The sequence below is a fragment of the Salmo trutta genome, unplaced genomic scaffold, assembly GCF_901001165.1.
Source record: "Salmo trutta unplaced genomic scaffold, fSalTru1.1, whole genome shotgun sequence".
Classification (NCBI taxonomy): Eukaryota; Metazoa; Chordata; class Actinopteri; order Salmoniformes; family Salmonidae; genus Salmo; species Salmo trutta.
Window position 1 is genome coordinate 67,643 of NW_021822836.1, and position 13,797 is coordinate 81,439.

Genomic DNA, 13,797 nt, shown 5'->3' on the forward strand with positions numbered 1-13,797 from the left:
TTTTACCCAGAAAGACTCACAGCTGTAATCGCTGCCGAAGGTTTTTATATATTATTTATTCTAACATGTATTGACTCAAAGGGTGTGAATATTCAATGATCTCATATACAGTTGAAGTCAGAAGTTTACATCCACTTATGTTGGAGTCATTAAAACTTGTTTTTCCAACCACTCCACAAATGTATTGTTAACAAACTATAGTTTCTGGCAAGTCGTTTAGGACATCTACTTTGTGCAGGACACAAGTAATTTTTCAAACTGTTTACAGACAGATTATTTCACTTATAATTCAGAGTATCACAATTCCAGTGGGTCAGAAGTTTACAAACACTAAAGTTGACTGTGCCTTTAAACAGCTTGGAAAATTCCAGAAAATGATGTCAGGTGGCTTTAGAATAATATTCCGTTCTACTACTGATGACCCCATTTAACTACCTACTGGTGACCCCATATAACTACTACTGTGACCCCATATAACACTACTGTGACCCCATAGAACTACTACTACTGTGCCCCCATATAACTACTACTGTGACCCCATATAACTACTACTGTGACCCCCATTTAACTACTACTGTGACCACCCATATAACTACTACGGTGACCCCATTTAACTACTACTGTGACCCCATATAACTACTACTACTGTGACCCCATACACCTACTACTTGTGACCCCATATAACTACTACTTACTCTGTGACCCCATATAAACTACTAATGTGACCCCATATAACTACTACTGTGACCCCATATAACTACTACTGTGACCCCATATAACTACCTACTCGTGACCCCATATAAACTACTACTCTGTGACCCCATATAACTACTGCTACTGTGACCCCATATAACTACTACTACTGTTGACGCCCATATAACTACTACTGTGACCCCATATAACTACTACTGTGACCCCATATAACTACTACTGTGACCCCATATAACTACTACTGTGACCCCATATAACTACTACTACTGTGACCCCATATAACTACTACTGTGACCCCATATAACTACTACTGTGACCCCATATAACTACTACTACTGTGACCCCATATAACTACTACTACTGTGACCCCATATAACTACTACTTCTGTGACCCCATATAACTACAACTGTGAGCCCATATAACTACTACTACTGTGACCCCATATATCTACTACTACTGTGACCCCATATAACTACTACTACTGTGACCCCATATAACTACCACTACTGTGACCCCATATAACTACTACTACTGTGACCCCATATAACTACTACTACTGTGACCCCCATATACTACTACTGTGACCCCATATAACTACTACAGTGACCCCATATAACTACTACTACTGTGACCCCATATAACTACTACTACTGTGACCCATATAACTACTACTGTGACCCCATATAACTACTACTGTGACCCCATATAACTACTACTATGACCCCATATAACTTCTACTACTGTGGACCCCCATATAACTACCACTACTGTGACCCCATATAACTACTACTGTGACCCCATATAACTACTACTACTACTGTGACCCCATATAACTACTACTGTGACCCCATATAACTACTACTGTGACCCCATATAACTACTACTACTGTGACCCCATATAACTACTACTGTGACCCCATATAACTACTACTACTGTGACTCCATATAACTACTACTGTGACCCCATATAACTACTACTACTGTGACCCCATATAACTACTACTACTGTGACCCCATATAACTACTACTACTGTGACCCCATATAACTACTACTACTGTGACCCCATATAACTACTACTACTGTGACCCCATATAACTACTACTACTGTGACCCCATATAACTACTACTGTGACCCCATATAACTACTACTGTGACCCCATATAACTACTACTGTGACCCCATATAACTACTACTGTGACCCCATATAACTACTACTGTGACCCCATATAACTACTACTGTGACCCCATATAACTACTACTGTGACCCCATATAACTACTACTGTGACCCCATATAACTACTACTGTGACCCCATATAACTACTACTGTGACCCCATATAACTACTACCTGTGACCCATATAACTACTACTGTGACCCCATATAACTACTACTGTGACCCCCATATAACTACTACTTGTGACCCCATATAACTAATACGGTGACCCATAATACTACTACTGTGACCCCATATAACTACTACTACTGTGACCCCATATAACTACTACTCGGTGACCCCATATAACTACTACTACTGTGACCCCATATAACTACTACTGTGACCCCATATAACTTACTACTGTGACCCCATATAATACTACTACTGTGACCCATAATACTACTACTGTGACCCATATATACACTACTACTGTGACCCCATATAACTACTACTGTGACCCCATATAACTACTACTACTGTGACCCCATATAACTACTACTGTGACCCCATATAACTACTACTACTGTGACCCCATATAACTACTACTACTGTGACCCCATATAACTACTACTGTGACCCCATATAACTACTACTGTGACTCCATATAACTACTACTGTGACCCCATATAACTACTACTGTGACCCCATATAACTACTACTGTGACCCCATATAACTACTACTGTGACCCCATATAACTACTACTACTGTGACCCCATATAACTACTACTACTGTGACCCCATACTACATATACTACTGTGACCCATATCACTACTACGTGACCCCATATAACTACTACTACTGTGACCCCATATAACTACTACTATTGTGACCCCATATAACTACTAATGTGACCACCCATATAAACTACTACTGTGACCCCAATATAACTACTACTGTGACTCCATATACTAACTACTACCTAACTGTGACCCCCATATAACTACTACTACTGTGACCCCATATAACTACTGCTGTGACCCCATATAACTACTACTACTGTGACCCCATATAACTACTACTGTGACCCCATATAACTACTACTGTGACCCCATATAACTACTACTGCTGTGACCCCATATAACTACTACTACTGTGACCCCATATAACTACTACTACTGTGACCCCATATAACTACTACTGTGACCCCATATAACTACTACTACTGTGACCCCATATAACTACTACTGTGACCCCATATAACTACTACTGTGACCCCATATAACTACTACTGCTGTGACCCCATATAACTACTACTGCTGTGACCCCATATAACTACTACTGCTGTGACCCCATATAACTACTGCTGTGACCCCATATAATTACTACTGCTGTGACCCCATATAAATACTGCTACTAAGTCCCCAGATACAATATATATATACAAAAGTATTTGTACACCCCTTCAAATGAGTGTACTTGGCGATTTCAGCCTCACCCGTTGCTGACAGGTGTATAAAATCGAGCACACGGCCACGTAATCTCCATAGACAAACATTAGCAGTAGACTAGAACTCTGTGACTTTCAACGTGGCAATGTCATAGGATTTCACCTTTCCCACAAGTCAGTTCGTCACATTTCTGTCCTGCTCGAGCTGCACCGGTCATCTGTAAGTGCTGTTATTGTGTGAAGTGGAAATGTCTTGGAGCAACAACGGCTCAGCCTTGAAGTGGTAGGCCACACAAGCTCACAGAACGGAACCGCCCAGTGCTGAAGAGTGTAGTGGGTATAAATCGTCCGTCCTCGGTTACAACACTCACTACCGAGTTCCAAACTGCCTCTGGAAGCAACGTCAACACAAGAACTGTTCGTCTGGAGCTTCATGAAATGGGTTTTCCACGGCCGAGCAGCCGCACACAAGCCTACAGATCACCATGTGCAATGCCAAGCGACGGCTGGAGCGGCGTAAAGCTCGCCGCCATTGGACTCTGGAGCAGCGGAAACGCGTTCTCTGGAGTAATGAATCACACTTCACCATCTGGCAGTCCGACGGACGAATCTGGGTTTGTGGCGGATGCCAGGAGAACGCGATCTGCCTGAATACAAAGTTCCAACTGTAAAGTTTGGTGGAGGAGGAATAAAGGTCCGGGGCTGTTTTTCATGGTTCGGGCCCCTTCGTTCCAGTGAAGGGAAATCTGAACGCTACAGGATACAATGACAGTCTAGATGATTCTGTGCTTCCAACTTTGTGTCAACAGATTGGGAGAAGGCCCTTTCCTGTTTCAGCATGACAATGCCCCCGTGCACAAACCGAGGTCCGTACAGAAAAGGTTTGTACGGATCGGTGTGGAAGAACTTGACTGGCCTGCACAGAGCCCTGACCTCAACCCTATCGAACACTTTTCGGATGAATTGAATCGCCCGACTGCGAGCCAGGAATAAATCGCCCACATCAGTTAAACAACCTCACTGAAAAAAGCTCTTGTGGCTGAATGGAAAGCAAGTCCTCTGCAGCAAATGTACCATCATCTAGTGGAAAGCCTTTCCAGAAGAGTGGAGGTGTAAATACCAGCCAGTACCAGGTGCAGATTGGTTCTGGTACCAGGCTGCATAGGGCTGGTGCAGATTGGTTCTGGTACCAGGCTGCATAGGGCTGGTGCAGATTGGTTCTGGTACCAGGCTGCAGATTGGTTCTGGTACCAGGCTGCATAGGGCTGGTGCAGATTGGCTCTGGTACCAGGCTGCATAGGGCTGGTGCAGATTGGTTCTGGTACCAGGCTGCAGATTGGTTCTGGTACCAGGCTGCATAGGGCTGGTGAGATTGGTTCTGGTACTAGGCTGCATAGGGCTGGTGCAGATTGGTTCTGGTACTAGGCTGCATAGGGCTGGTGCAGATTGGTTTCTGGTACCAGGGCTGCAGATTGGTTCTGGTACCAGGCTGCATAGGGCTGGTGCAGATTGGTTCTGGTAACAGGCTGCATAGGGCAGATTGGTTCTGGTACCAGGCTGGATGTACTCAGGGTTAGTACTAGCTACAGTACTCAGGGTTAGTACTAGATACAGTACTCAGGGTTAGTACTAGCTACAGTACTCAGGGTTAGTACTAGCTACAGTACTCAGGGTTAGTACTAGCTACAGTACTCAGGGTTAGTACTAGCTACAGTACTCAGGGTTAATACTAGCTACAGTAACTCAGGGTTAGTACTAGCTACAGTACTCAGGGGTTAGTACTAGCTACAGTACTCAAGGGTTAGTACTAGCTACAGTACTCAGGGTTAAAGGTTAGGGGGGTTAGATGGTTAGTGTTATTTACAGAAGGTTAAAGGTTAGGGGTTTAGAGGGTTAGGGTTACTTACAGAAGGTTAAAGGTTAAAGGTTAGAGGGTTAGTGTTACTTACAGAAGGTTAAAGGTTAGAGGGTTAGGGTTATTTACAGAAGGTTAAAGGTTGGGGGTTTAGAGGGTTAGGGTTATTTACAGAAGGTTAAAGGTTAAAGGTTAGAGGGTTAGCGTTACTTACAGAAGTGCACCAGCAGCTGTCCGTATTGACGGAGAGCTCGGTTAAAGTTGTCCTTCTTCAACAGCAGAACGCCGTCCTCCTCCGGGAGAGAAGTGGAGCCGGCGTCCGCAGCGACGCTCAGACAGCAGACCGTCAAACACAGCAGCGCCCTCCTCATGGTGATTCACAGAGGGACTGACTCTCTCACAGAGAGGAGGTCTGGGTCTGGGGACTGGGTGTGTGTGTGTGTGTGTGTGTGTGTGTGTGTGTGTGTGTGTGTAGTGTGTGTGTGTGTGTGCAGGTGTGTGTGTGTGTGTGTGAGAGGAGTGTGTGTGTGTGTGTTAGCGTGTGTGAGAGGAGTGTGTGTGTGTGTGTGTGTTATCGTCTGTGAGAGGAGTGTGTGTGTGTGTGTGTGTGTGTGTGTGTGTGTGTGTGTGTGTGTGTGTGCTGCTGAGGGGAACATAAGGTAGGTGTTGATAAGAAACGTGGACTTTGGTTCTGCTGGTAATGGCCCCTCTACGATTGTGTGTGTGTGTGTGTGTGGTGTGTGTGTGTGTGTGTGTGTGTGTGTGTGTGTGTGTGTGAGAGAGGAGTGTGTGAGAGGAGTGTGTGTGTGTGTGTGTGGTGTGTGTGTGTGTGTGTGTTGTGTGTGTGTGTGTGTGTGTGTGAGAGAGGAGTGTGTGAGAGGAGTGTGTGTGTGTGTGTGTGTGTGTGTGTGTGTGTGTGAGATGGGCGTGGTGTGAGGTGTGTGTGTGTGTGTGTGTGTGTGTGTGTGTGTGTGTGTGGTGTGTGTGTGTGTGTGTGTGTGTGTAGTGTGTGTGTGTGTGTGTGTGTGTGTGTGTGTGTGTGTGTGTGTGTGTGTGTGTGTGTGTGTGTGTGTGTGTGTGTGAGAGGAGTGTGTGTGTGTGTGTGTGTTTCTGCTGAGCTGTTAGTTAATGCTTTATCAGATCCTCTACAGCCAATGAACACACTCCTATCAGCTCCTAGTCACTACATGAAACACACCGCACTCTACACACACACACACACACACACACACACACACACACACACACACACACACACACACACACACACAACACACACACCTCACACACACACACACACACACACACACACACACACACACACACACACACACACACACTCCTCTCACACACGCTAACACACAGACACACACACACACACACACACACACACACACACACCACACACACCTCACACACACACACACACACACACACACACACACACACCTCTGCCTGTTATCTGTGTATTTATAATCGGTGTTTATGAGCCAGAGAGGCTGGATGGGAATCCAAGGTGACCGCTGCAATGAACTCTGGGTAGTCAGACCAGACTGACCTGCTGAACTAAAGGGACCAGACTGACCTGCTGAACTACAGGGACCAGACTGACCTGCTGAACTACAGGGACCAGACTGACCTGCTGAACTACAGGGACCAGACTGACCTGCTGAACTACAGGGACCAGACTGACCTGCTGAACTACAGGGACCAGACTGACCTGCTGAACTACAGGGACCAGACTGACCTGCTGAACTACAGGGACCAGACTGACCTGCTGAACCTACAGGGACCAGACTGACCTGCTGACTAAAGGGACAGACTGACCTGCTGAACAGGACCAGACTGACCTGCTGAACTACGGGACAGACTGACCTGCTGAACTACAGGGGACCAGACTGACCTGCTGAACCTACAGGGACCAGACTGACCTGCTGAACTACAGGACCAGACTGACCTGCTGAACTACAGGGACCAGACTGACCTGCTGAACTACAGGGACCAGAACTGACCTGCTGAACTACAGGGAACCAGACTGACCTGCTGAACTACAGGGACCAGACTGACCCTGCGACTACAGGGAGCCAGACTGACCTGCTGAACTACAGGGACCAGACTGACCTGCTGAACTACAGGACCAGACTGACCTGCTGAACTACAGGGACCAGACTGACCTGCTGAACTACAGGACCAGACTGACCTGCTGAACTACAGGGACCAGACTGACCTGCTGAACTACAGGGACCAGACTGACCTGCTGAACTACAGGGACCAGACTGACCTGCTGAACTACAGGACCAGACTGACCTGCTGAACTACAGGGACCAGACTGACCTGCTGAACTACAGGGACCCAGACTGACCTGCTGAACTACAGGGACCAGACTGACCTGCTGAACTACAGGGACCAGACTGACCTGCTGAACTACAGGGACCAGACTGACCTGCTGAACTACAGGGACCAGACTGACCTGCTGAACTACAGGGACCAGACTGACCTGCTGAACTACAGGGACCAGACTGACCTGCTGAACTACAGGGACCAGACTGACCTGCTGAACTACAGGGACCAGACTGACCTGCTGAACTACAGGGACCCAGACTGACCTGCTGAACTACAGGGACCAGACTGACCTGCTGAACTACAGGGACCAGACTGACCTGCTGAACTACAGGGACCAGACTGACCTGCTGAACTACAGGGACCAGACTGACCTGCTGAACTACAGGGACCAGACTGACCTGCTGAACTACAGGGACCCAGACTGACCTGCTGAACTAGAAGAGGACAGGCCACCCCTCATAGCCTGGTTCCTCTCTAGGTTTCATCACCAGACAATTTGCAACAAAACAGAATGACAGATTTTTACCCTTGTCAGCTCGGGGATTTGAACTTGCAACCTTTGGGTTACTAGTCCAATGTTCTAAGCACTAGGCTACCTGCCGCCTCTACCCTCTAACCAGTAGACTACCTGCCGCCTCTACCCTCTAACCAGTAGACTACCTGCCGCCTCTACACTCTAACCACTATGCTACCTGCCGCCTCTACACTCTAACCACTAGGCTACCTGCCGCCTCTACACTCTAACCAGTAGACTACCTGCCGCCTCTACACTCTAACCACTAGGCTACGCTGCCGCCTCTACACTCTAACCACTAGGCTACCTGCCGCCCCTCCACTCTAACCACTAGGCTACCTGCCTCCTCTACACTCTAACCACTAGGCTACCTGCCACCTCTACACTCTAACCACTAGGCTACCTGCCGCCTCTACACTCTAACCACTAGGCTACCTGCCACCACTACACTCTAACCACTAGGCTACCTGCCGCCTCTATACTCTAACCACTAGGATACCTGCCGCCTCTACACTCTAACCACTAGGCTACCTGCCCGCCTCTACACTCTAACCACTAGGCTACCTGCCGCCTCTACACTCTAACCACTAGGCTACCTGCCGCCTCTACACTCTAACCACTAGGCTACATGCCGCCCCTCCACTCTAACCACTAGGCTACCTGCCGCCTCTACACTCTAACCACTAGGCTACCTGCCGCCTCTACACTCTAACCGCTAGGCTACCTGCCGCCTCTACACTCTAACCACTAGGCTACCTGCCGCCTCTCCACTCTAACCACTAGGCTACCTGCCGCCTCTACACTCTAACCACTAGGATACATGCCGCCCCTCCACTCTAACCACTAGGCTACCTGACGCCCCTCCACTCTAACCACTAGGCTACGCTGCCGCCTCTACACTCTAACCACTAGGCTACCTGTCGCCTCTACACTCTAACCACTAGGCTACCTGCCGCCTCTACACTCTAACCACTAGGCTACCTGCTCTAACCACTAGGCTACCTTCCGCCTCTACACTCTAACCACTAGGCTACCTGCCGCCTCTACACTCTAACCACTAGGCTACCTGCCGCCCCTCCACTCTAACCACTAGGCTACCTGCCGCCTCTACACTCTAACCACTAGGCTACCTGCCGCCCCTCCACTCTAACCACTAGGCTACCTGCCGCCTCTCCACTCTAACCACTAGGCTACCTGCCGCCTCTACACTCTAACCACTAGGCTACCTGCCGCCTCTACACTCTAACCACTAGGCTACCTGCCGCCTCTACACTCTAACCACTAGGCTACCTGCCGCCTCTACACTCTAACCACTAGGCTACCTGCCGCCTCTACACTCTAACCACTAGGCTACCTGCCGCCTCTACACTCTAACCACTAGGCTACCTGCCGCCTCTACACTCTAACCACTAGGCTACCTGCCGCCTCTACACTCTAACCACTAGGCTACCTGCCTCCTCCGCACTGTGAAACGGAACCTCCGCACTGCGAAACGGAACCTCCGCACTGCGAAACGGAACCTCCGCACTGCAAAACGGAACCTCCGCACTGCGAAACGGAACCTCCGCACTGCGAAACAGAACCTCCGCACTGCGAAACAGAACCTCCACACTGCGAAACAGAACCTCCACACTGCAAAACAGAACCTCCGCACTGCGAAACGGAACCTCCACACTGCAAAACGGAACCTTCTCACTGCAAAACGGAACCTTCTCACTGCAAAACATACTGAATTCAAAAAAATGGATCAAAAACATTATTACAAATTTTTTAAATCGTACCGATCTCCACACGATACGACCATAACGACAAAAGTGAGAAAAAAAAACTGTTTTTATAATTTTTTGCACATTTATTGGAAATGAATTTATCCAATTTACATAAGTATTCACAGCCTTGAGTCAATAACATGTTAGAATCACTTCCTCTCTCCCTCCTCTCTCTCCCTCCTTCTCTCTCCCTCCTCTCTCTCCCTCCTTTCTCTCTCCCTCCTCTCTCTCTCCTCCTCTCTCTCCCTCCTCCTCTCTCTCCCTCCTTCTCTCTCCCTCCTCTCTCTCTCCCTCCTCCTCTCTCTCCCTCCTCCTCTCTCTCTCCCTCCTCTCTCTCTCCCTCCCTCCTCTCTCCCTCCTCCTCTCTCTCTCCCTCCTCTCTCTCTCCCTCCTCTCTCTCTCCCTCCTTCTCTCTCCCTCCTCTCTCTCTCCCCTCCTCTCTCTCTCCCTCCTCCTCTCTCCTCTCCCTCCTCCTCTCTCTCCCTTCTTCTCTCTCTCTCCCTCCTCTCTCTCTCCCTCCTCCTCTCTCTCCCTCCTTCTCTCTCTCCCTCCTTCTCGCTCTCCCTCCTCCTCTCTCTCCTTCTCTCTCTCTCCTCTCTCTCTCTCTCTCTCTCCTCCTTCTCTCTCTCTCTCTCTCTCCTCTCCTCTCTCTCCCTCCTCTCTCTCTCCCTCCTCTCTCTCTCCTCTCTCCCTCCTCCTCTCTCTCTCTCTCCCTAGAATCACCTTTGGCAGCGATTACAGCTGCAAGTCTTTCTGGGTAAATCTCTTAAGAACATTTTAACCCCTTGATTGTATAATATTTATTCTTTAAAAAAATAATATTCAAACTCTGTCAAGATTATTCCTCCTCCACCAAACTTTACAGTTGGCACTCTGTATTCAGGCACTCACTCCAGCCAACGCTTGGCATTGCGCATGGTGATCTTAGGCTTGTGTGCGGCTGCTCGGCCGTGGAAACTCATTTCACGAAGCTTCCGATGAACAGTTCTTGTGTTGACGTTGCTTCAAGAGGCAGTTAGGAAACTCGGTAGTGTTGTAACCGAGGACAGACGATTTTTTTACGTGTTATGCTCTTCAGCGCACGGCGGTCCCGTTCTGTGAGCTTGTGTGGCCTACCACTTTGCTGCTGAGCCATTGTTGCTCCTAGACGTTTCCGGATCATCCAGGGATTTATTGAAAGGAGGATCGAAGGCCCCAGATCATCCAGGGATATATTGAAAGGAGAATCGAAGCCCCCAGATCATCCAGGGATTTATTGACAGGAGGATCGAAGCCCCCAGATCATCCAGGATTTATTGAAAGGAGAATCGAAGCCCCCAGATCATCCAGGGATTTATGTGTAAACACCCTTCCACCAGCTACTACCGCAACGTCAGAAATCAACGAGAGAAGGGTTGTGGGTCGGATAACCCAGTCGGTACCAGCTGTGGGTCGGATAACCCAGTCGGTACCAGCTGTGGGTCGGATAACCCAGTGGGTACCAGCTGTGGGTCGGATAACCCAGTCGGTACCAGCTGTGGGTCGGATAACCCAGTCGGTACCAGCTGTGGGTCGGATAACCCAGTGGGTACCAGCTGTGGGTCGGATAACCCAGTCGGTACCAGCTGTGGGTCGATAACCCAGTCAGTACCAGCTGTGGGTCGGATAACGGATTCAGTACCCGCCTTTTAAACACATCACTCATTGCTTCCAGCCACATCCCGCTGACATACCATAATAATGTTCGAGAACGTTTAGGGGGGGAACCGTGTCGTTCAAATGGTTCCGCAACGACGTAAACTGAACGTATCCCACGATGCCTCATTCTCTGCTGGTTGTGAAATTTAAACATTCGACCAAGTTAACATTACGTAGGTCTCTAACGGTTACATTACAGACCAACCCTACCGCAAACACTAGGTTTACAGTAACGGACATGCTAAGTTCAGTTGGATTCTAGGTTTACAGTAACACCCTGTTCAGTTGGATTCTAGGTTTACAGTAACACCTTGTTCTGTTGGATTCTAGGTTTACAGTAACACCCTGTGCTGTTGGATTCTAGGTTTACAGTAACACCCTGTGCTGTTGGATTCTAGGTTTACAGTAACACCCTGTGCTGTTGGATTCTAGGTTTACAGTAACACCTTGTTCTGTTGGATTCTAGGTTTACAGTAACACCCTGTGCTGTTGGATTCTAGGTTTACAGTAACACCCTGTTCAGTTGGATTCTAGGTTTACAGTAACACCTTGTTCTGTTGGATTCTAGGTTTACAGTAACACCCTGTTCAGTTAGATTCCATTCTAGGTTTACAGTAACTTCCTACCCATAATGCTTTGAGTTTAATCTGCTTCACATGAACACGACAACAAGTTAAAAAAAACACAACCTCTTTCAAGACTTTATTAACGTGGAAGAAAATTCAACTTTTAAAAAAACAAAACAAACATTTTAATTAAACCTGGAGAGAAAAGATTTGTACAAGACGAACTACAGGTAAAAACAGAGAAGCATGTACATGATACGGTCTGTCAACACGGTTCGATTCCCACAACACCTAGCGAACTACAGACCAGACAGAGAAGTGGATTACAGACAGACAGGTAGGGGGGTGAGGAGAGAGACTGGAGACCAGAGAGACAGACAGGTAGGGGGGGAGAGAGAGACAGACAGGTAGGGGGGGAGAGAGAGAGAGAGAGACTGGTAACCAGACAGACCAGAGAGACCAGACAGGTGGGGGGGGAGACCGATCTTGTGCGACTATAATATAAAAATAAGTTGTTTCAACATTGAGAGACCGTTGGGGAGATCCAGCAGTCCGACTGGCTTATTGTAACACACTCTGATTGGCCAGCAGACAACAGGAAGTGGATTATAGTTAGGGATTGGGGGGGACCTCCACCTGGGCTGTGATTGGCTGCGGAGTTCAGAGAGAGGTGGTGATTGGTCAGCGAGGAGCGGAGGACCTCCACCTGGGCTGTGATTGGCTGCGGGGTTCAGAGAGAGGAGGTGATTGGTCAGCGAGGAGCGGAGGACTTGCAGGACAGTAGCTTGGCCACCATCAGTCTGGCGTATCTCATCCTGCTGCCCAGCTCTTTGCAGCAGCCAAACTCCTGGATCAGAGACGTCTTGTACGTCCTGAAGTCTCGCTTCTCGTCGATGAAGGAAACGGCCCCCATCAGGGGACACAGGATCAGCTTGGTGTGGTCCTGCAGGACAGAGAGATAATCAGAGAGAGAGAGACAGAGACAGAGAGACAGAGAGACAGAGAGAGAGAGATATAGAGATAGGAAGGTACCTGGAAGAAGTTGATCTGCACGGTACCGTTGGTGAGGTGCAGGACGATGGCCGACTTGGTTCTGAACCAGTGTCCGAGGAACGGCAGGCGGGCCAGCTCGTCCCCGTCCCGCGGAGAGATGTTGGCGCCCGCCTTCAGAAGGTGCTCCGACATGTAGTTACGGAAATACTTCAACAACGTGATCTAGGGACAGGGGGTCAAAGGTCACAGGTCAGCTAGGCTCTAACCCTTTAACAAGAACGCTAAAGGCCTTTTAGCCCGACGCTAGCGGCGAGACGCTAACCTTCTTGGAGGAGCTAAAGGCCTTTTAGCCCGACGCTATCCGACAGTTAGCCTGATGCTAGCCACAGCCAAAGAGAAGCACTAGCGGCGAGACGCTAACCTTCTTGGAGGAGCTAAAGGCCTTTTAACCCGACGCTATCCGACAGTTAGCCTGATGCTAGCCACAGCCATAGAGAAGCACTAGCGTCGAGACGCTAACCTTCTTGGAGGAGCTAAAGGCCTTTTAACCCGACAGTTAGCCTGATGCTAGCCACAGCCATAGAGAAGCACTAGCGGCGAGACGCTAACCTTCTTGAAGGAGCTAAAGGCCTTTTAACCCGACAGTTAGCCTGATGCTAGCCACAGCCATAGAGAAGCACTAGCAGCGAGACGCTAACCTTCTTGGATAGCGTAGCTGGGTAGGAGGAGCTTAAGGCCTTTTAACCCGACAGTTAGCTCGAT

At 48.6% G+C, this 13,797-nt stretch overlaps 2 protein-coding genes across 2 annotated transcripts in view; both read right to left on the reverse strand.

Moving 5' to 3' along the window:
* LOC115185197 (protein disulfide-isomerase-like) overlaps positions 1 to 5,610 on the reverse strand; it is a 37,126-nt gene extending 31,516 nt beyond the window's left edge. Inside the window, exon 1 of the mRNA XM_029745707.1 lies at positions 5,388 to 5,610. Within this exon, the coding sequence (XP_029601567.1) occupies positions 5,388 to 5,544 (157 nt within the window). The 5' untranslated portion in view covers positions 5,545 to 5,610. The remainder of the gene's footprint in view (positions 1 to 5,387) is intronic.
* A 6,845-nt stretch (positions 5,611 to 12,455) lies between these two features.
* On the reverse strand, positions 12,456 to 13,559 carry LOC115185203 (serine/threonine-protein kinase PLK1-like). The gene is made up of 3 exons (XM_029745711.1): positions 13,556 to 13,559; positions 13,075 to 13,257; positions 12,456 to 12,985 (listed from the first exon to the last, which is right to left on the reverse strand). The coding sequence occupies exons 2-3, from the start codon at positions 13,225 to 13,227 to the stop codon at positions 12,794 to 12,796; spliced, it is 345 nt and encodes a 114-aa protein (XP_029601571.1). The 5' UTR covers positions 13,228 to 13,257; positions 13,556 to 13,559; the 3' UTR covers positions 12,456 to 12,793.
* Positions 13,560 to 13,797: the final 238 nt, after the last annotated feature.

What these genes read in the sequence shown, in the direction of transcription:
- LOC115185203 (XM_029745711.1), bottom strand. Translation starts at nt 13,227, where the DNA reads ATGTCGGAGCACCTTCTGAAGGCGGGCGCCAACATCTCTCCGCGGGAC. An exon ending in TGCAGATCAACTTCTTCCAG is followed by an intron (nt 12,986 to 13,074) that starts GTACCTTCCTAT and finishes TCTGTCCTGCAG; the next exon opens with GACCACACCAAGCTGATCCT.